The sequence below is a fragment of the Xiphias gladius genome, chromosome 23 (assembly GCF_016859285.1).
Source record: "Xiphias gladius isolate SHS-SW01 ecotype Sanya breed wild chromosome 23, ASM1685928v1, whole genome shotgun sequence".
In the NCBI taxonomy this organism is placed as follows: Eukaryota; Metazoa; Chordata; class Actinopteri; order Istiophoriformes; family Xiphiidae; genus Xiphias; species Xiphias gladius.
Window position 1 is genome coordinate 12424379 of NC_053422.1, and position 19494 is coordinate 12443872.

General features: G+C 39.3%; 4 protein-coding genes across 12 annotated transcripts in view; 2 read left to right on the forward strand and 2 right to left on the reverse strand.

Annotated features, from left to right (window-relative positions):
- inppl1b (inositol polyphosphate phosphatase-like 1b) overlaps positions 1 to 986 on the reverse strand; it is a 31828-nt gene extending 30842 nt beyond the window's left edge. Inside the window, exon 1 of one of the 2 annotated variants that reach the window (XM_040120254.1) lies at positions 705 to 986. The gene's annotated coding sequence lies outside the window, so the exon portion shown is untranslated. Of the gene's footprint in view, positions 1 to 213 lie in introns of both variants that reach the window. The other variant, XM_040120252.1, reaches the window with a different exon arrangement.
- On the forward strand, positions 17 to 8539 carry rab41 (RAB41, member RAS oncogene family). Of its 5 annotated transcripts, XR_005706611.1 has the most exons (9): positions 17 to 130; positions 1292 to 1350; positions 2973 to 3026; positions 3320 to 3425; positions 4368 to 4479; positions 4923 to 5016; positions 5419 to 5512; positions 6243 to 6309; positions 6553 to 6601. XR_005706611.1 is itself a non-coding variant. In XM_040120258.1 (8 exons), exons 1-8 carry the CDS (start codon positions 52 to 54, stop codon positions 6615 to 6617), a joined length of 636 nt encoding a protein of 211 aa, XP_039976192.1. In that variant the 5' UTR covers positions 17 to 51; the 3' UTR covers positions 6618 to 8539. The 5 variants fall into 5 exon arrangements, 4 of the variants coding, with proteins under 4 accessions (XP_039976192.1, XP_039976193.1, XP_039976195.1 ...); XM_040120258.1 differs by lacking the exon at positions 5419 to 5512 and having other exon boundaries at positions 6553 to 8539; XM_040120259.1 differs by lacking the exons at positions 3320 to 3425; positions 5419 to 5512 and adding an exon at positions 3933 to 4038 and having other exon boundaries at positions 6553 to 8539.
- Positions 8540 to 9855: 1316 nt separating this feature from the next.
- stard14 (START domain containing 14) lies at positions 9856 to 14284 on the forward strand. Its single transcript, XM_040119907.1, has 7 exons — positions 9856 to 10032; positions 10112 to 10310; positions 10427 to 10574; positions 11336 to 11439; positions 11616 to 11733; positions 11840 to 11892; positions 12741 to 14284. The coding sequence occupies exons 2-7, from the start codon at positions 10140 to 10142 to the stop codon at positions 12945 to 12947; spliced, it is 801 nt and encodes a 266-aa protein (XP_039975841.1). The 5' UTR covers positions 9856 to 10032; positions 10112 to 10139; the 3' UTR covers positions 12948 to 14284.
- pdzd11 (PDZ domain containing 11) lies at positions 14221 to 19494 on the reverse strand. 4 transcript variants are annotated; one of them, XM_040119909.1, is made up of 6 exons: positions 19382 to 19494; positions 18655 to 18752; positions 17794 to 17934; positions 17579 to 17677; positions 17243 to 17303; positions 14221 to 16043 (listed from the first exon to the last, which is right to left on the reverse strand). In XM_040119909.1, the coding sequence occupies exons 2-6, from the start codon at positions 18745 to 18747 to the stop codon at positions 16009 to 16011; spliced, it is 429 nt and encodes a 142-aa protein (XP_039975843.1). In that variant the 5' UTR covers positions 18748 to 18752; positions 19382 to 19494; the 3' UTR covers positions 14221 to 16008. The 4 variants fall into 4 exon arrangements, with proteins under 4 accessions (XP_039975843.1, XP_039975846.1, XP_039975844.1 ...); XM_040119912.1 differs by lacking the exon at positions 19382 to 19494 and adding an exon at positions 19251 to 19375; XM_040119910.1 differs by lacking the exon at positions 19382 to 19494 and adding an exon at positions 19154 to 19375.

Here is a 19494-nt window from a genome sequence, read left to right on the forward strand (position 1 = left end):
ACATCACATCATTAGCCAAGTTAGCTAAGTAGCTGTTTATTTTTTGACAAAATGTCAACCACGACCGGCGGCGGAGAGTTTGGCAACCCTCTACGAAAGTTCAAACTCGTCTTTCTGGGCGAACAGAGTGGTAAGCTGAAGATGATGTACTTGAAGTCTTAATGTGGTGGGCTGTGAGGAATATGTTTGAAAAAGTGGCTAAGATTAGCTTACTAGCTTCTCCGGCTAGCTTGCTGCTGGCTCGGAGGGTAAAGTTACCCACCGCACATCGCCGGCCAGTGACGATGCAAAGCGAGATGTTAATGTTTCAGTGTGAGTAAGGTGTTTAAAAGAGATTGAGATGATAAAAAGATGATGGACATAACATTTTTTCTCACTTGGGATGATGTCATTGCAAAGCGAGACAACGGTGAATCGCTAAGCTAGCCAAACATCTCGCTCTTCGTCTAAACGTTAAACGCTTAGTAATGTTAACGTTTCAGACCATTATCGTTTTTGAATTATCTTCAAATTGGTTTATTGTCACATTAAAGTAAAGGACCCGGTCCCTACTCTGGCCATTAGTTTGCGATGCATCAGCATCATCTCACTAGCGTAATTGTAGTGAAACGTAGCTGGCTAACTTCTTTTAGCTAGCATGTAGCTGTGCTAGGCTGAAATACACATACGTCAGCAGCAACGTGTACTTTTTTGGCGTTTACTACCTAATTGAGACCCCAATATGGTTGTCAGGCGTCTGTCGCTTCGAAACAGAAGACCCCCCGTATAAATCGAGGGAATTAGGTTCATCCTCTTTATCGGTGTAGCGTTGCTCAACTCAGTAGCTGTTAGCTTCCTACGGCTGCACCTTGCAGAGCCACGTCGGCCAGTGTGTCCAGACCAGTCGGCCTTATTCCCGACCATTTAACGCTGGCTTACAGGGACTGACACCGACATTATACATACGTGGCTGAATTTATTGGCGATTGTCTAACATGACTGTGACAGTTTTCTCATCACGAAACAAATGAGGGGAAGTTAACCCATTTTCTTTTTCCAAATTCTGTGACTCCACCCATATTGCCAGCTCAGCGTGTGGGTTCAGACGTCCACCTTGCATCGGTGATGATAACAATTTACTCACCGTATCATGTCAATGAGTCATATTGATTTTTTTTTTTCTTCCTATAAAACAAAATTAGAATTGATAAAAGTGTGTCTTTAATCTTAACGTTGGAGTTTGGGCCTTGTAGAATATGATCTGTGATTACCAGGATCAAATCTTAAAGTTGCTGCTATTGTGTTTGTACAGTTGGGAAGACCTCACTCATCACCAGGTTTATGTATGACAGTTTCGACAACACTTATCAGGTAATAACATGTGGAATCAGTGTGCCAAGACATTGATTGAGTGTGTTCTAATCAATATGAGATGTGTTCCAAAAGTCCTTTTTCATAGCAGACATTATGACTTGTTAAACGTGGGTGTAATTAATGGGGTTGGATATCAGTACTGCTCTTCCAAATCGATTTCAAAGTCCAGAATCGATTCATTTAGATTCAGTTTTGATTCCTGATGATTCAGTTACATCAGATGAATTCCACTGTTGTGTAAAGTGGAATTTAGAATTTATCCTGGGAACTGAAATTTCTTCTACATTCAACAAGTTAGCAACACAATTGCTTTTTGTTAAATATAAAACTGTGTAAAATGCACATTAAAGGCTAAATTGTAAACACATTACCCAGTTATCAAGCTGTGGACCAAGGACTTATTTTCCTTGGCGAATGCGAAACAAACAAAACATGATAAATCAATAGTTTTTGCAAGCCTAGACGTGCACAACAGTTGAGCAAGAATAATTTAAAAAAAAAAAAAAGGCACAACTTACAAGGGCATCATCATTATGCTTATTATTTAAATTTATTGCATTTTAAATAATAAATTCTACTCCATACAGCTATGCATGGACTGTCGGTAGCAGATCCTTTAACTAAGTACAGACATCCACTTTAATGATTACTTTAAGTAAAGACAGGGCAGGAAATAAAACTCATTTATCCATCCGTACTGTTTGCGTTGACAACACATCAGCCTGATATCTGACATCAGCCTGACAGTTGGCCCGTTAGTGTTAGCTCCCTGGCAGGACAAACTGACACATACTGTTCAGTCAAATTCCATGGCTTCGTATCTCGTAGCCAGAGATCATTTCTTCAACAAACAAAAACAGTGCGCAGAGAAGTGTGCAGATTTGTTTTTTTCAGTCCATCCCTCTCATAGATGGGATCTCTAGATCCGCTATGAGATAGCAAGAGTCAACTGACCATCCTGAGTTACAACAGTCCCATAAACTACGGTGGGTTCAAACAGACTGTAATTACTCACGTCACAATTTATGCAACTAGCATGATTCAAGGCAGCACATATAGCCAGTAATCATCTGTGTTACTTTTTAACTTAAAATAATCTCTTTGTGCACATTGTAATAACTTGATTTCCGCAAAGTAGATATTTTACACATCAAGCAGCCTGAACTGAACCACTTATAAGTAACCAGTACATACACATAACATTTAGCTCAGACATACATGTTAACTGAGAGAAGGGACAAATACAAACAATTAGCTTTGGTTTTTACGAATCAATATTTTATTAAAATAAAATTTGTGATTAATCTAAAAATGTATTTAATTTTTATCCGGCTCTAGTAATTAATGTTATTTAATTATGACTTTACTATGCGTGGATGATAACTTACCGGCATGGCATAGGTGAACCCAAATGGAACAGAGCCATTGTTAATGTTATTAGCAGCACCTGTGCTGTTCCTGCTATAACAAGTCAAAATGTTGTGAAAAAGGTCTGTAGAGAACGTTTATTGTACACTTTGGTCAAACATCTTTGTCTAATGATTTTTCTTTGATATAAATGGTATACTTTGTCAAGTGTTTTACAAATAACAATGTTTTAATGAAATGATTGTTTTCAGGCAACAATTGGCATTGACTTTTTGTCAAAAACCATGTACCTAGAAGATCGAACGGTAGGCCCTGTATATTTGATTTTAATTGTCATCATTCCCATTGCCATAATTTTAAAACTGCTAGAAAAGCTTAAAGCATGCATCTGCTTTTTATGCAGTAGCCACCATTTATTTCCCTTTCACCATTTCACATTGTGTTTTTACTTTATCCTAGATTTTACCATTCATTTTGTTAGACCTGTGATCATGTTTTTAGTTCCCATTGTTATTTCAAGTTTTTGTTTTCCTTCCATCCCCTGGCTGGGCCATGAAATGCCCCCCCTCCCCAATTCCCACAATCATTTTGGCCACAGATTCGGCTGCAGCTCTGGGATACAGCCGGACAGGAACGCTTCCGCAGTCTCATCCCCAGTTACATCCGCGACTCAGCTGCCGCTGTGGTGGTTTATGACATAGCCAGTAGGTATCATGGCCTTGCCTCACCTCCTTGTCCTTCGCTTAATATGTGCAAGGATGTAAAAGACCATTTAATAGCCTGGCGAAACCCCACTGGACAGCATGATGAGGGTATATTCTAGACTGTTTGCATCAGCCGTGGTGATGCTTAAAGCAGTTCTCCAGCAGTGTCCAGGGGGATCTGTGCGTCCTAAACGCTGTTACATATGAGGATGATGGAAGGAATAACGGAAAATGTCTTAAAATCTCATCTTAGAGATTCTCAGAAACAGACTCATTAATGATTCAGCACGGCCTCCTTTTACATCTCTTGTTCGCATAACACTGGTCATCTCTGACCCTGCTGCATTTGAATAATTCTCCCCATTCCTCCATAAAAGGCCATTTTCATCTCTGCTGCTTGGCTTGCAATTCTTTTATGTCTGTCCTGTTCTCTGTTTTCTTGTTCTGCCTTTCCTCTCTTTATCTCCACCTCTTTGTCCTTTTCTTCTCCTCCGTTCCAATCCTCAGGTCCGGCTCCAGCTTTGGGACACTGCTGGACAGGAGCGTTTTCGTAGCCTAATTCCCAGCTACATTCGTGACTCTACCATTGCTGTGGTTGTTTATGACATCACCAGTGAGTCAGGGCTGTACTCTAACCTTTCAGTAGGGGTCTTTAGCAATTTGGAAGGAAACTATCTTTGCTTAGTTGCTACTTTATGTATTTCTGCTAATACCCGTCAACATCTCTTTAAGTATTTTCTCCTTTTTCAAGCTTCTCTTCTGAACACTTGTGCTTATGACAACTCTACGAGATTTTCTCACATAAGTTGCTCTTTCTTTTTAATGAAGAGTAATAGCTGCTTGTGCACACTTTTAACGATAGCTAATATACCAGATGTTTTATGTCTTTTGGGCCGACACATGGCTGATGTGTACAGTAATTTTGTGGTTTTGTATTCACAGATCTTAATTCATTCCAGCAAACCTCAAAGTGGATTGATGATGTTAGAACAGAGAGAGGAAGTGATGTCATTATCATGCTTGTTGGGAACAAAACAGACTTGGCGGATAAAAGGTACACGGTTGTGTGAGATGTGTGAATGATTATGATTTTCTTATTCTGTTTACAAAGATTGATAAATAAATTGTAATTTTAAAATTCTTATATGATTAGAAAATGGGTAGCATCAAGTATTACAGTATATAAACTCTGCCAAAGCCTGGAATCCCACTTTTCTTCCCTTCAGTGCATCTCATCCAATTTTGACTTTTATCATCCCTTGGTATTTTGCATACTCCAGCCTTTTTATTAGTGATATAAGTACTTTTATTTATATATTTTTATTTCTTATGATTTGATCATATTTCTGTTCTACCCCCCCTCCCCCCTTTGCTTTACTTTTTTGTTCCCTTTCCTGGTTTGTTCTCTCCATGTCATTTTTAATTTATTTTTTTGTGTTTCCCTCAACACCACACTGAACACCACTCCCTCCCCCTCCCTTCCTGGGACCATGGCAGGCAAGTTTCTGTTGAGGCGGCAGAGAGGAAAGCTCGTGAGCTCAATGTGATGTACATAGAGACCAGTGCCAAGGCTGGCTATAACGTCAAACAGGTTGGTGTCTAGCAACAGCAGGTGTAATACTGACAAAGGATCCTGGCGTTTCTAGCACAGGTCATAATGCCCTGTAGGTTAGGGAAGCCCACCTGTGACAGCTCCTCCGTGTATTCATTATTTGGATCAGAGTTTGGCTGCTGAATGAATGAGTGACCTCTGGAGTCGTTTTCCTGCTGCCTCATCTTTACTCAGCACAACAGCCTCTCTCCCTTTGTCTCCCTCTTGTCTGTCTGTGTTATAACTAAACTAACCTCTCTCTCTTTCACCCAAAACAAGATTCTGTGCTGAGCTTTCTTTGTTTCTCTCTCCATCTCTTCCCTCTCCTTTTGGCCTGTCCTCTTTGCGATTCCATATCTGTCTTTTCGTCCATCTTCCCCCCTTCTGCTTTTACCTGAGCAGACAGATCACCACGGAGGAGGGCGAGCAGAGAGCTAAGGAACTGAATGTCATGTTCATTGAAACCAGCGCAAAGACTGGCTACAATGTCAAACAGGTAGAGATTCTGCTCTCTCAGGGTAGTTGAGCTCATTCTGCCCTCAAAGTGCACACTTAACTCCTTCCACCTCCTTTTCCCCTCCCGTGGCTCATCATGACGTGTCTTAGCAGTCTTCTCGGTACATATTGTATCAGTTGTGTCTTCTCTCCGCAGGCTTATCGGTTCACTTGTTCTGCACAAGTTTACTGCTACTTTGTTCATTGTTGATCAAGTACTTTTTGTCTGACTACGTAAAACTTCTGCTCAGCTTTTCAAAATGTTTCTGTGAATATAATGGATTGGGGAAGGTTAGCACGAAAACCTTCACTTTCCTGCTCTTACCTCCTCCAACAATTACAGTCACATTTTGTATCACTGCTCTAACTGCTTCTTGTGTTTGCCTGTTATTCAAAAAAATATATTATTTAGGAGTGACCACTTTCTGTCTACACTGTATGTAGACAGAAAGGTAGTATGAAGGTACTACTATATGTAGTACCTTCATTTTTCAGGCAATGAAGTAGACAAAAACAGACATTCCTGGCAGGTTATTTTATGTCTAATCTGTTTCTATGGTGAATTTCCAGAAAAATTACTATATCAAGATATTTCAGTATCAAAATAATGAAATTACATTTACCGTAATAGAAGATTTTATCCATATCATCCACCCCTATTTGAGAGCAGTTTATTACATATTCTGGTAAGTCCTTTATCAAATTTGTTTAATTCGCACTTTGTTTTATAGCTGTTCCGTCGTGTTGCTGCTGCATTGCCTGGGATGGATAGCACACCAGAGAAAAGCAAAGAGGACAGTATCCTTTTTAAAGTTGCTTTCAACGTGTATGGTCATACTTTTGTCAAGTATTGTTATTATTGCCAAGGCTTTATTACTTTTATCTTGGGGAATTTGGCAACCTAGTAACAAGTGCCTCTTAGTTTACTGCGCAGAAAAGAATGAATGTTCACTGTTGCAATTGCAGCCAGATAGCACTGCAGAAAATACTGAAGTGAAATTTGTGAATTCATCGTGATGTTGCTTAACTAAGTTCTCTCAGTGATTGACATCAAACTGGAGAAACAGCCAGAGATGACTGTCACCGAGAGCAGCTGCTCATGCTAGTACACCTCACCCCTACCTAGCCTGTCTCCTCCCCACCAACAGCTTGTCTCTCAGTGGCCACTCTCTCCACCCTTGGCGCACTGCCATTGTGATGGAGGACCCGTCTTTTCATTTTCCCTTTTCAACTCAGTGACTTTTCAGAGTATCCGTGTGGATGTGCATTACTGTATTGAAACAGTTTATCTGGGGAAAAAAATGGTTCAAAAGTTAACATTTAAAACAAGGAATAAGTTAAATGATACGTTCAGATTTTCATCAGTTTGCATGGCATTATATAGGATTGCCGACTGACATAGCTAACCGCTCAGTTATTGCACAGTTCAGAATCTTAGTGCTGTTACTCTTGTCATTGTTGTAAAGTAAAAACTGCTTGGGATTATTTAAATGACTCTGCAAGGTCGAGTTATCAGCCCATTGTATTTTGCTTTTTTATTTCATTGTTATCTGAGATACTATCGCATGTCTCAGATAACTCATTATTTTTGGACTTTGTCTTATTTTGAGGAAAAAGAGACAGGTCTTTACCAGTGATATTACATCATTGCGAACCGTCATATTGCCACATTAGGCTCAAATGAACCCTTTTTATTGAAGAGGTCCATTCATTAGGTATAATTTATATTTAACATCTGTAGCCTTATACTGCCTAATACAACAGCATGTTAGTAGACCAAATTTATATAATTTGAGACCTTATTTAAAATATTGCCACAAAAGGGATGTGTAACCGAGTAATATCTGTTTTCATTTCAAAGGGAAGCCATCCCAACTTCATTAGAATGGCTACTAACTTGAAACTATGTCTGCATTAAAACTATAGCAATTGTCTTTCCAATGTTAAATTAGCTGCACGCATACTAACACGTCTGAGGAGAAGTTTTCAGTTATTAGATGCCCCTGATGTATGAAACAAAAAGAGCCAGTGTTTAGTTTTTCCATGCTGATGGAAATTTCTCACTTTGGTCGCTACGACGTACCCACCATCTCATTGATAATTTGTGTTGTGTTGATTACATTATTGCAAGAACATGCAGCATGCTCACCATGCAGGATTTATATGGATAAGAACACAGATGCCTTGCTTGTTTGTTCACCAACGTTGTGCACTGAATCAAGCCACAATATTGTAAAATATAAAAGAAGCCTGCTGACTGGTTCATGGCTTCACTCGTCGTTTTGTAGAGCTGGTAGATAAGAGTTTGTCCTCAGATACAGCTGACGCTTACTAACACCCTTGCTGTAAAAATTGCAGAGAAGTTAGTTGCAGTATCCTTTTGCTGTATTGCTATTGCCTGTGTAGGACTGTTGGTTTTATGTGTTTTATTTATTTTGTAACTTGGACATACAGATAACATTGTACGTTTGACCAAAAGTACAGATGCTGACACACATGTTGAAAGTTTATTTTATTTATTGTTTGCGTGTCTGCTGGGACTCCACCTAAAGGCGACATTGAGGCCTGGTAATGTTTTTTCCTGTCACACTGCAAGAAATGACTTTTTGCAGTGTGTGTAGTCAGTAGTTTGGTTTACAGTCGCAGGTAAAGGCTGCACCGTCTCCAGACACACACACAGTGTAACACAAACCAACTAACTAGCCATAGCACAACAAAAGACACTGGTCATTTGCTGTAGCTTGTTTTGAATTGTCAGTGTTTTAAAATGGATTTAAAAATTTAAGTATTTAATTACATCAAACAACCATCTTAACATGAGCAGCTCTTCTATTACTTGTCACTGATTAAATACTCAGCTTTGTGCTATTCTGAATTGTCTGTCCATTTGAAATATGCTGTCTACTCGTGTTTAGCAACGTTTGTGTGAATAATGTACTATTACTATCTGATGTATAAAAAGGAGAGTTAATGAAACACAAGTGTAGGCCTATCACGTGAAATAAAATAAAGATATTTCACCAAAATATTAACATCTGTGATCCCTTTCTTTATGAAGCGCTGGTGTAGGAAAAGGTACCATCGCACAGTATTTGGTATTAGTCTTATGGCACATTTATAAATCTCTCATTTCAAATGCTACGGATCAACAAACATGTAGGTGTGTGCGCGTCACGCTTGCCAAAGCAGGCAAAGCACTCATTAGGCAATACTACACATCAGAGGCATGAAGTGTTACAACAGACAGGTGTGGCTAAGTGTGACCTTGGCGTTGCATTACACAAACTTGAACTAGTATTTTGGCCAACACTATTGAAAGCATGTGATGAAAAACTGAATGTATTAACTGGGGTCTCCTAAGTCTTATTTTTAACATTCAACATATAAACCTATTTATACAAAACAGGCCTATGCTGTACTGATTATTTTCAAAATTTACATCACGTATTGTACTTGAATATGATCTCTGTCTCTCTCTGTGTGTGTGTGTGTGTGTGTGTGTGTGTGAGAGAGAGAGAGAGAGAGGACCAATTTCAGTTTTAAACCATCTTGACGAGGACATTTTGGCTGGTCCTCACTACTTCAAAGGCCTGTTTGAGGTTTAAGTCTTGGTTTGAAGGTTAAGGGCTGGGGTAGGCATGTGGTTAAGGGCTAGAGGATGCACAATGTCAAAGAGGGTCCTCACAAGACACGTCCTCGTATGTGTATGAGAGTTTTCTACACATGGAAAGAAAATTAAAAATGTATATATTTCTAATATATAGTTGGGACTTTGTTTGACAATTTCAAGCAGAGTATCTATTTTAATTAATTATGATTTAAATTTATTTTGTCTTTTTTAAAATTTTTGTCCTCTTGATAATCTAAGATAGGATTTTAGCACTATTGGTCATTCAAAAGGAGCTATATATCTATTAATACCAATTTGAATTTTAACCTCATATAAGCAAGGTTCTAAAACAAGTTATTAAATTCTGACCATAGGCCCGGTCTAAGAGGGTGCATTCGGGTCTATATTTTATTAATATTTCATTCATGATTTAGTCTTAGTGATATAGTCATCAACACTGGGCAACTCCCACCTACCCACTCCCACAGTGTTTCAGCCCGCTGCAGTAGGTGTAGCCCCGCTTGTACCTTTCACACTTTCTGACAGTAAAACTCGGAGAGTGCGCTCTCTCTCTCTCTCTCTCTCTCTCTCTCTCATCCTTCACTCCTCGTTTCGACCTACGCCACCCGTATGATACCGCAAAAGTTGCGGTGTACCGTAGACAATGGTTTTTTGTTGTTTGGTTTTTTTTCGCCGGTGGCTTCTGTGTGGGCGGGGCACGCCCACCCGCCCAGCACACCTGCACCCCGGAAGTGCAGTGACGGCGGCAGGAGCGGCGTTCGAAGGCATGGCTCAGGAATTCGGCACAAAAAAATCCTGCTCGACCTGACCGGTGACCAGCTCGCATATATTCGCGTCGCCAGAGGCGCAGAAGCGCAGAAGCCTCAAAATCTCGCCAGTCGACTGGACAGGTTGCTTTGTGTGTCACTTTTGTTTTTTTACTTTTTTGAGGAGTTTTTAAGAAGAAAGGATTTTTTTTTTTTTCCACAGAGAAACAAACATAAAACTAAACCCAAACATGTCTCTTTCGAGTATTGTCCCCGACGAGGCGGTCTTTGCAGACTTCAGAAAGCAGTGTTTATCAACGGACAACTGGTTGAACAAGTATGACAAAAATGAAATGCAAGTGTGGGTCGAACATCCTCCCGCGAATAAAGGAAATCACGTCCCTAAAATCCATAAGATCAAGGTAAGTTCAGTGTACACCCTCTTTACAATCAGCTCTATTGGGATTTCATACTTGACTCTGGGTGGTGGCCTGTGAACTTGCCCTATTTTTACTGCGTATGCGTGTGTGCGTTTCAGTGTAAAATGACAATCAAAGATGTATCAGCTGCGACCATGTACGACGTCCTTCACGATGGCCAGTACCGGAAGAAGTGGGACCCCACCATGTTGGAGAGTTTTGACATTGCCCGGCTCTCCGCCCATGCCGATGTGGGCTACTACTCATGTGAGGACCCCTGTCGTTTGCATCTTAATCCCATTCCTCTCTTGCCTGAGTGTCCCAAAAAAAAAAAGTCACCCTCCGGAAGGATGTTAGTCTGCAGCGCAGGCCTGGCTCGGTTTCACCTGTTACGCTCAAGAAAATACAAACAAAGAAAAAGGCGAAAGGCATTTTTAGGGTTTGACTCACAATTGCGAAATAGTGCTATTCGTTGATCTTAATCACATTCTTGAGACAATACCTACAAAGGGAGTGCGTTGCACCTCGATGACCTCTTTAAGCATTGTGTTCTTTATAAAAGTAATGCAAATTGTTTGTAACAATAAATACAGTAAATAGGACCTTTATTTTGAGTCATGGTGATACATAAACAATGCCACCACTATTTTCCCATCAGCAAGCACTTCCAGCTATATTTACATGTGCAAACCGTTTTTTTTTCCCCTTCTTCTTCTTCGTAACCCCATACATAGAGCATCTTTGTGTCTCTGCTTTTGACTCCCACTTCTAATTACTCAGAACGTGTTGCACTGTCGCCCCTTTTTTAACCAACTGGAAACCCTCGGGGAAGAAAAGTGAGCGGCCTCTTGTTCCACCGGTGTCTGTATTGCCATAACAAGGGTTCACTTGTTGAGTCTAAGGTTGTGACGGTGAAAAACGGAACTAACGAAAGAAGTCACAATATGACGAGATTTTTATGTCCTTCGTTTTTGTTTTTCCTTTGTGGTTTATCTTGGTTGTTGTTGGGTTTTTTTTTCCCTCTGCAGGGCTTTGTCCAAAACCAATAAAGAACAGAGATGTGGTGACACTGCGTTCGTGGCAGGTGATGGATGACGAGTACATTATCGTTAATTTCTCAGTCAAACACCCGGTAAGCCACCTCCTCCACACACACACACACACCAAGGCACATAGCAACCACTGTCTTTATGTGTGCTATCTCTACGACTCTCTGACACCCACTATCTCAATGTTTTGTGTGCTACGTTTTCAGGGTTTTTTTTTCCCTCCCTCATTATTCTGCAAACTGTTTTGATTCAATTACAGAAACACCCTCCTCGCAGCGACCTTGTGAGGGCCATTTCCATCCTCACTGGCTATTTTATCAAGCCCACGGGACCAAATAGCTGTACTTTCATATACCTTTCGCAAGCTGACCCCAAAGGTAAGACCATAACCAACAATTACATTGATCTGTTCAATCTGAGAATTCTTGCTGAGTATTTCTAGAGCCTTGTTTGAACGTTTATTATCTTATCTCTTTGCCATAGGTTCTCTTCCAAAGTGGGTGGTAAACAAAGCCTCTCAAGTTCTCGCTCCCCGGGTACGTAACATCACACACACTGCTGTCCCAGAGTCTTTGCAGCCAAAGTTGTATTTGCGTTTCTACTAAACGTTGAAAGTACGAAGGTCAAAATACATGAAACGTGTATCAGTATGTCCCACACGAGGTGTCCACGTGTGCGTAAGGGGGTGAAGGTTTTGGGTGTCTTGAAGGACAATGGTAACCATAGAAACCCGATTTAAGGGCCTGTCCTGGTAAGGTTGCTGACAAAGGACTATCTCAGCTCGAGCTGTTGCTCTCTCTCCCAGCAGAACTTGTTCCCCAGGTTTCATATCCCCTTCGCAGATTGAAACTATTCAGATCAATGTCTGTGTGGGTGTGTGTGTGTGTGAGAGAGAGAGAGAGAAACACTTTTTCTTTCTGACTTTTTGATTTAAAACTTTGTACTACTTAATTCACAGTCAAAGCTGACAGCTCTGATTTAAATAAGATTCTCGGAGCAAAACTTTTGGCAGTTTTGTTGATTTGGTTCAAGTCCAGAATGTATGTGCTCTGTGATGGCAAAGGCAAGATCACCATCTTATACTTCATAGAATATAAAGGCCTTTGTTAAAATGCCTAAAGCCTAAATATGACTCATACTATTAAGTTTAAATATTGTTTTGCAAATGTGTTACATTTAGCTTTTGAGTACTTTGTCAGAGCGGCAAAAAGTTTTTCACAATCAAAAAGACTAATCTAACTGCTTGCGATATAATCTTTTACAAGTATTTTGTGGCAAGCTTTATCTTCAACTTTGTTGACTGAGAATGAAGGTGTGGTTTTATCCTCATTGTTGGACGGCAGCCCTCTAATTATCATATCGTCTCTCGACCCACTCCCTCCAGGTGATGAAGTGTGTGCACAAGGCGGGACAGAACTACCCAGAGTGGAAACAGCAGAACTCTCCCGACCAGAAGCCCTGGTTGTACCCAGAGCAGAGCACCCTGCCCACGATGGACCCCGCTGAGCTGTCGATACAGAGAGCAGACTCGCTGGAAAATGTGGATGAGAGTTTCAAGGTAGATGCTCAAGACAGCGAGGACAGTAATTAGATCACATCAAAGTGATGGGGGGGTGGCCAAGAGAGGGACATTGGGGGGGGGGGGTGGACTGTATATACTCACAAATAGAATAAGACTTGAGACCTCCAACTCTGTGATTTCGCCCTCACCCTCCAATTTTCCAAATCAGTGTGCCTTTTGGGATGAGCAAGAGTATGAAGTGTTTACAGCTGTCGTACCAGATGGACGCAAGCACAGATCAAGTTGCCATTCACCTCAGTCTACGTTGAACTAAGCTAAATATCTCTCCAGTGTTCGCCACGGTGTAATTTCTTTACAATGTACAGGGTTAAAGGGGTTGGGGTTTGAATGTGGCATAGTTACAGCACTACATTTACAAAGGCTCCTCCGTCAGGCCCTGTTTAGTTGCAGCTACGTAAAAATACACATGAACAAATTCTTAAATGAGAGGAAATTAAGCGTCATTGTCCACTAGTGGCTCTTTGTAAAGGACCGAATGGAAATAAGATCAGTTAGTGTAAGTGGTGAAAGTAGAGTGGTGTGAAATTTCTGACGCCACAGTTGCTCGTTAAAAACCTTTATAGAAACAATTTTAGCTAAATTTTTTTTTTTTTTTTGGTTGAATGTCAGATCAAAATGATTGGATCCTGACCTGAACAAACTTCAAACTCACTCACTCACTCACTCACTTTTATTTTGTTAAGTCATGTAAATATGGTTAGTAACACTGTTTAAAATGGGTTTAATGTTGGAGGGATAACATACTCCTTGTATTACTGCAAAAGTTTGAGTTTGTGCAGCAGCTCTGTGTATCAACATTTTTAATCCAAGATAAAAAAACAAAAAAAAAAACACTTCTCTGTCACATTTGCTACCCATTTTGTTTTTAAATGTGAATTTTATTGGTAAACATTAGTTCATTTTATTTGGTCATAATTGGTAACAACTATGCTGTATTTCTGTCTTCTATATGTAATACAGTTAGACTGTTTGAAGGTTTGTTGTATTTAATCAGATGTTGTGCAATCAGAGTGTATACATTGTAATTCTTACATGTTATACAGACCATAGACTTGCATTGGCACTCAGGGAGAGGACCAGCTTTTGTTCTGAGGATGAAAATCTAGTTAGATTGTATTGGCCTGTAAAATGTACATAGAAAGTTTGCATTTTTTCAGTTGAATATCGCTTTACCTGAAGGATTGGAATGACCATAAAGGATACTTTTTATTTTATTTATTTATTTGAAGTTACTGTAACCTCAGTTGAAGTCATGATGGAGAAAACGACACTGGAATGAAGCCCTACAGGCTGATCTTGTTTGGTTTTTCTGCTAAAGATGTTTGATATGAACAATGTTACACGGTCTTGACTTTTTTTTTTTTTTTTTTTTTAAAGTAAACCTCTCTAGTTTAACATGCTTTGATAATCACTGTCATTAACTGCATTCTTCTTAAGGTAAGTTTCAAGAGAAACTAACTTACAAAGCAGAACAAGTCTGCCTACTTGTACCAGAGCAAACCAGTCCATTTCCAGCTCTGTGTCAGGCTTTTCAAGTACACAGAGACACAGATTACTAGAGTTCAAAACATTTTATTTCTTTTACTTGTCAATGTTATGTTCTTTTCTGAAAATTATTTTTTTTTAAAAACTTTATAATAAGCTCTAGCTCTTTAAGATAAAAGTTCATCTAATGGAAAACCAAAAGTTATACCGGAAGAAAATTATTAGTGTACAAAAGAATAAGACATTGTGGAGATGCAACAGGCTGGTATTTGCATTGGTCTAAGCAAATTTTTAAATACATGAACTTACTGTATTCTATCATACTGCACTAAGATCCAGAGGTATTCATCTGTTTTCTGTAAATGTTCGAATGCGTGCAGATTTACTTCACAGCCAAAGGTTGTATCTGCTAATTTTACTGATTTAGCATGTGTTGAACCAAAGAGGCAGAAATAATGAAAGTGCCTGGCAGAGACTTCAGTCGGAATGAAAACCTGCAATCCTCTGGATCTCCATCCCACACAGATAAACACCCCATTATAGGCTTTACCATTGTACTAAGATACTGGGCACAATGTGCTGTTATTGTGCAATTAACAGCATGTCACAAGTTATACTTGTCAACAGTTTGGCACCTCAAGTGAACAGTTTATACATTAAATAACTACCAAATCACTCGGCCCAGGAGCAGTGTATGTAAAACTTATCATGTATGAAGCATGAACAAAATTAATACTTGACAGCATTAAAGTAATGCTGGGTCCACATCAGCAGTCAATAAAACATTTTTAAACAACTTATAGTTTCCCACACAACTATTTGTTCAATTTAATTAAAAAAAAATTGATGTACAGTGTATTCAGTGATATTTAAAAATTTACTAGATGTTGTGCACTCAACATCATTTGCTCTTATATTAAATTGAGGCCATGCTGACTTTGTACCAAATGTGTTGGTTTGTACTGAAATCCAAGGCATATGTACATTTTTTTACATTTATATATACTCAGTTGCCAGTTTACGTACAGTTACAGGCAGGAATATATATGTATATATCCTTACTTTATGTCAGTGTTATCAATTCAAATGTGTACAGGACACACAAGTGCTACTCTGAACTTGATTGAAGTATTATATTTCCAGGACTAAAGTAGAAACATCTAATTAGGGCTTGATGAAAAGTGAATAAAGTCAGTGTCGATTCATTAAATTACACAGGGTCTCTAAATATTATCAGTTCTATAATTTATGATGTAAAATGTCTGCAAAGCTTCTGTTAATACATTTCTGAATTCCAGGGAACTATGAGAATGACTTCCCGTAAATACATCCTGACGGAGCAGAAACCAGATCACAGCAGATTATAGCGGTTTCAAGTTCATGTTGTCCTTACATGAAGGACAGTGTATGAGTGTGTTAGTCATACATCAGTCATCCCGAAGCTGAGACAGAATGGAGGCCAGAGTCTGTGGGAGGAGGGTAATGACGTGCAGTGATGTGTCTGTCCACCTCTCTCTCTCTCTCTCTCACGGTCGCTCTCTCTCCCCCTCTGGCTCTCTTTGGCTCTCTCTCTCTTTGCTTCCACCTAGTGTACAGTCCTCTCCTTCTGCCTTTGGTAGTCTTGTAAGAACAAAGAGTAGAACATTACAATACTGAAATGGAGGTCTTTATATAATCTCCTACAAGTATGATGTAATTCAGCGACTCCGTAGGCAGTTTTATGCTGCTGAGGACAGGCAGTGAGATCAGCCAGATAGTTACCATAGCTAAAGATAGTGGGTACTGAAACATGTCGGCATCTGAGGGCTGACAAGCTTCAATTTCTTTAGGTTTGCTCCTTCGGTTAAAGATATGTTTGTTATGGAAGCTTTCCTCACACATTAATTTTTAACTGTCATTTCGATAAAGCATGTAACATATACTGTAGTAATAGCGTACTATGATAAAAGGCACAATCTGAGTTACAAATCCAAAACAGATTGGAATCTGTTATCACGCCTAAACTAAGCACAACAAATTTATTTGGGATGAATAAAGTTCTGCTTTATCTTATGTCAATAGTAACTTTTGAAAACATTTAAACTATTTGTTTTCTGATGCCGTTAAGTGTTTGTTTGCAACAATAATGTCTATAAACAAAGCAAGAAAGAAATTCTATATTCTAAATTATGATCAGTGAAGAAACACACAAATGGCTAATTTTACAAATGTGTCAAATACCTCAATTACTGTACATGGATTTATCTGTTGTTAAAAACTACTGATTGGGCATTTAAACACAAAAAAAGAGGAAAACAGTGACTCCATTAGAACAGTTAGTACAAATGCACTTAATATCAGACATATCTATATTTTAAACCAAATTATGAATATATTTTTACCATAATAAACAATTTCTTTCATCTTAATTCCTCTCCTCACAGATGCAATATGTTCCACGGTTTCATTTTTTCCTGTAAGTTCTCTCCAAAACCAATTAAATGACCAATTAACCAATTAAATGATAAGCTTCAAGCCAGAAACCCATATATATTCTAAATAAGTATAGATCTACTGTATATATAGTATAAAATGCCCAATTATACAAATTCTCCATCTAAAAAAAAATTGCTCAGTAATATTTTTAATTTCTTTACACACTCTACCATATACAATCTTCACAATGGGCAAACCTAAAAGATATGACTCCATAAATGGTCATTTCTGGTTGCACTGTAATGTAAAACTATAGCAGATTTCAAATCTGGTTTACAGACTCTGATATACTTGTTTTAGATTGTCGTCGTGCTCACAATATGATTTTGTAGAGAAAGACTTACTGTAAGGAAAGAAGCGAACCCTCATCAGTATTTCTCGTGCAGTCTTCAGAATCTCTACAGCCTAAAGAGGAAGAAGAAATTAACTTAATGCAATACAATAAAAAGGCTTTTGCCATTAAACAACTTTTGGGGCAAAATGTTGACAACAATGCCACACTGGGCTCACCTTAATGAGGCATTTGAGTATGTGATATTTACTCCTTCATAGGGAGATAAGATATGGTTAGGAGCACTGAGAAAGAGTCAGAGTGGATGCTTGCTGTATTTTATATATTTTAATTTATATGTTTAGAAACTGTAATGTTTTGACCATGACCGTTCTTGGCTTTGACTTACTCTTGAGTGCTCTATGTCTTGGAAATCAACCTCATTCACAGAAAGAACCTGGTCTCCCTCTTGCAGCCCGGCTCTGTGGGCATCTGAGTCTGGGACCACCTGCCAACACATCACACACAAGTACAGAGATTATTGTGGACTAATTTCAAACATTTAGTCAGCAGCACAACAAGTATGAATGCCAGCTGCACCAAACACCAGGGCAGTACACACACCTTGGAGATAAAGATTCCTAACTGTGATGCCTTGCCCCCACGGATGTTAAAGCCCAGCTGTGCTCCCGGAGGTTTCTTCAATACGATGGTGCGCGGTAGGAACTGGGTGAGCTCATTGTTGTAGTCAGGGTGATGAACGCGCTACAAATGTAGAAATACCTTGACTTACTGAGAGCAATCTGATCAGAGTTAACGACCTGCAGAAAATGGTATTATAGGACATTACATTGCAGAGGAATGGGAAGATAGTCGGTGTCGCATTTTTGCATCTGTGCAACTAGGTGGATCAGCAGAAAAGTTATAAATGAGTGTGAAAGCCAATTTCTTTAAATTTGAAAAAAACAATTATTTAAATTTCAATGTCCAGTTATTGGCTGAGCTTTCCACTGCACTACATAGTCTTCACCTCTCGTGTCAAATGTGAGCGCCTCCTTGATCTGACTTCAGCCATCCACTGACTCCTGATGAACGAGATCTGACCCCTTTCCAGTCGATGTTGTGACCAGTTTTGATCTGACAGCCAATACCGTGTGTTTCCAGTTTCGATGAAGTCCCTTGTCCAGGAGCAAGGACACATGGGGAACATACTACATCAACTCTCCGTGAACACCAAAACGCCGACTTGGAAAGGGGTAAAAGTCATCAACCAGTCGTCACTGGACAGCCAGAGAAAGATCAAAAAGTCGTTATCATCAAACACCAGAAGTCACCTTTAAGACAACCTGTTATCATGTGACCAAAGTTTCATACTTAAGACCTGTGATGACATCTGTGCCATCTCCAACTGAGAAAACAACATCCCCTGACTAAGTCAGAGATTTAGGTTTAAGCACAGCTTGTGATTCTATATAAGTGGCATACCTCCTGTGGAGGTATCCATGCTGGAGGGTTCTCGTAAGAAGGCAAGAATACCACCGGGAGCTGGTAGTCATCATAAGGAATTTTTTGGTCCATTGTTTCTGAAAACACATGTAGAGAGAGAAGTAAATTGTTATGGAAACTCGTTCCCTAAGGTTTAGTGTACTGTTTATTATAAAATGTTTTTAAAAACAGGTAACAGCTATCTTAACGAGTTTACTTTATTGCAAACTAACGCAATATGTTTATAGTGTTAGTTACAGCAAAAAAACCAGCAGAGACCAAAACATAAAACTAGCTATATGTCATTGTATCTCGGCAGCGTTCAGACAGCATATTCTCTAGTTACGAAGTTGTACGGGAAAAAAAAACGTTTCTAAAGAGTATACATGGTGACATAATACAAGATAGTTTTTTAAGATAGTTGTTACCTGACATGACAGTGAATATAATGATGTGGACTTTGATAATATGATACAAATTAAAATGAAGCGAATCGTACTTTAGCCGAAAGTGGATCATTTCACCCTGCAATAATAAACAAACGAGATGCTAGCTAACGCTACAGAGCTTACTAGCTAACGTCGAAACGAGCTTACTTTGCTCTCTTTACAGCTCATTTTAAGTAGCAGTCACTATTACTGTCGCCTGAACTCTAACGATGAAGATACTACCTAGCTTGTAAATGAAAAATTCAGAGTGACTACCATAAAACAACAAATAATCTCACCACAGGCTTGTCTGAAACAGACAGCAACAAGCACTTCTTCTGCATCCAACAATGACTAGCATCTTGCGCATTACCGCCTCCTACTGTCGCGGAGTGGGAATCACTTCTGCCGT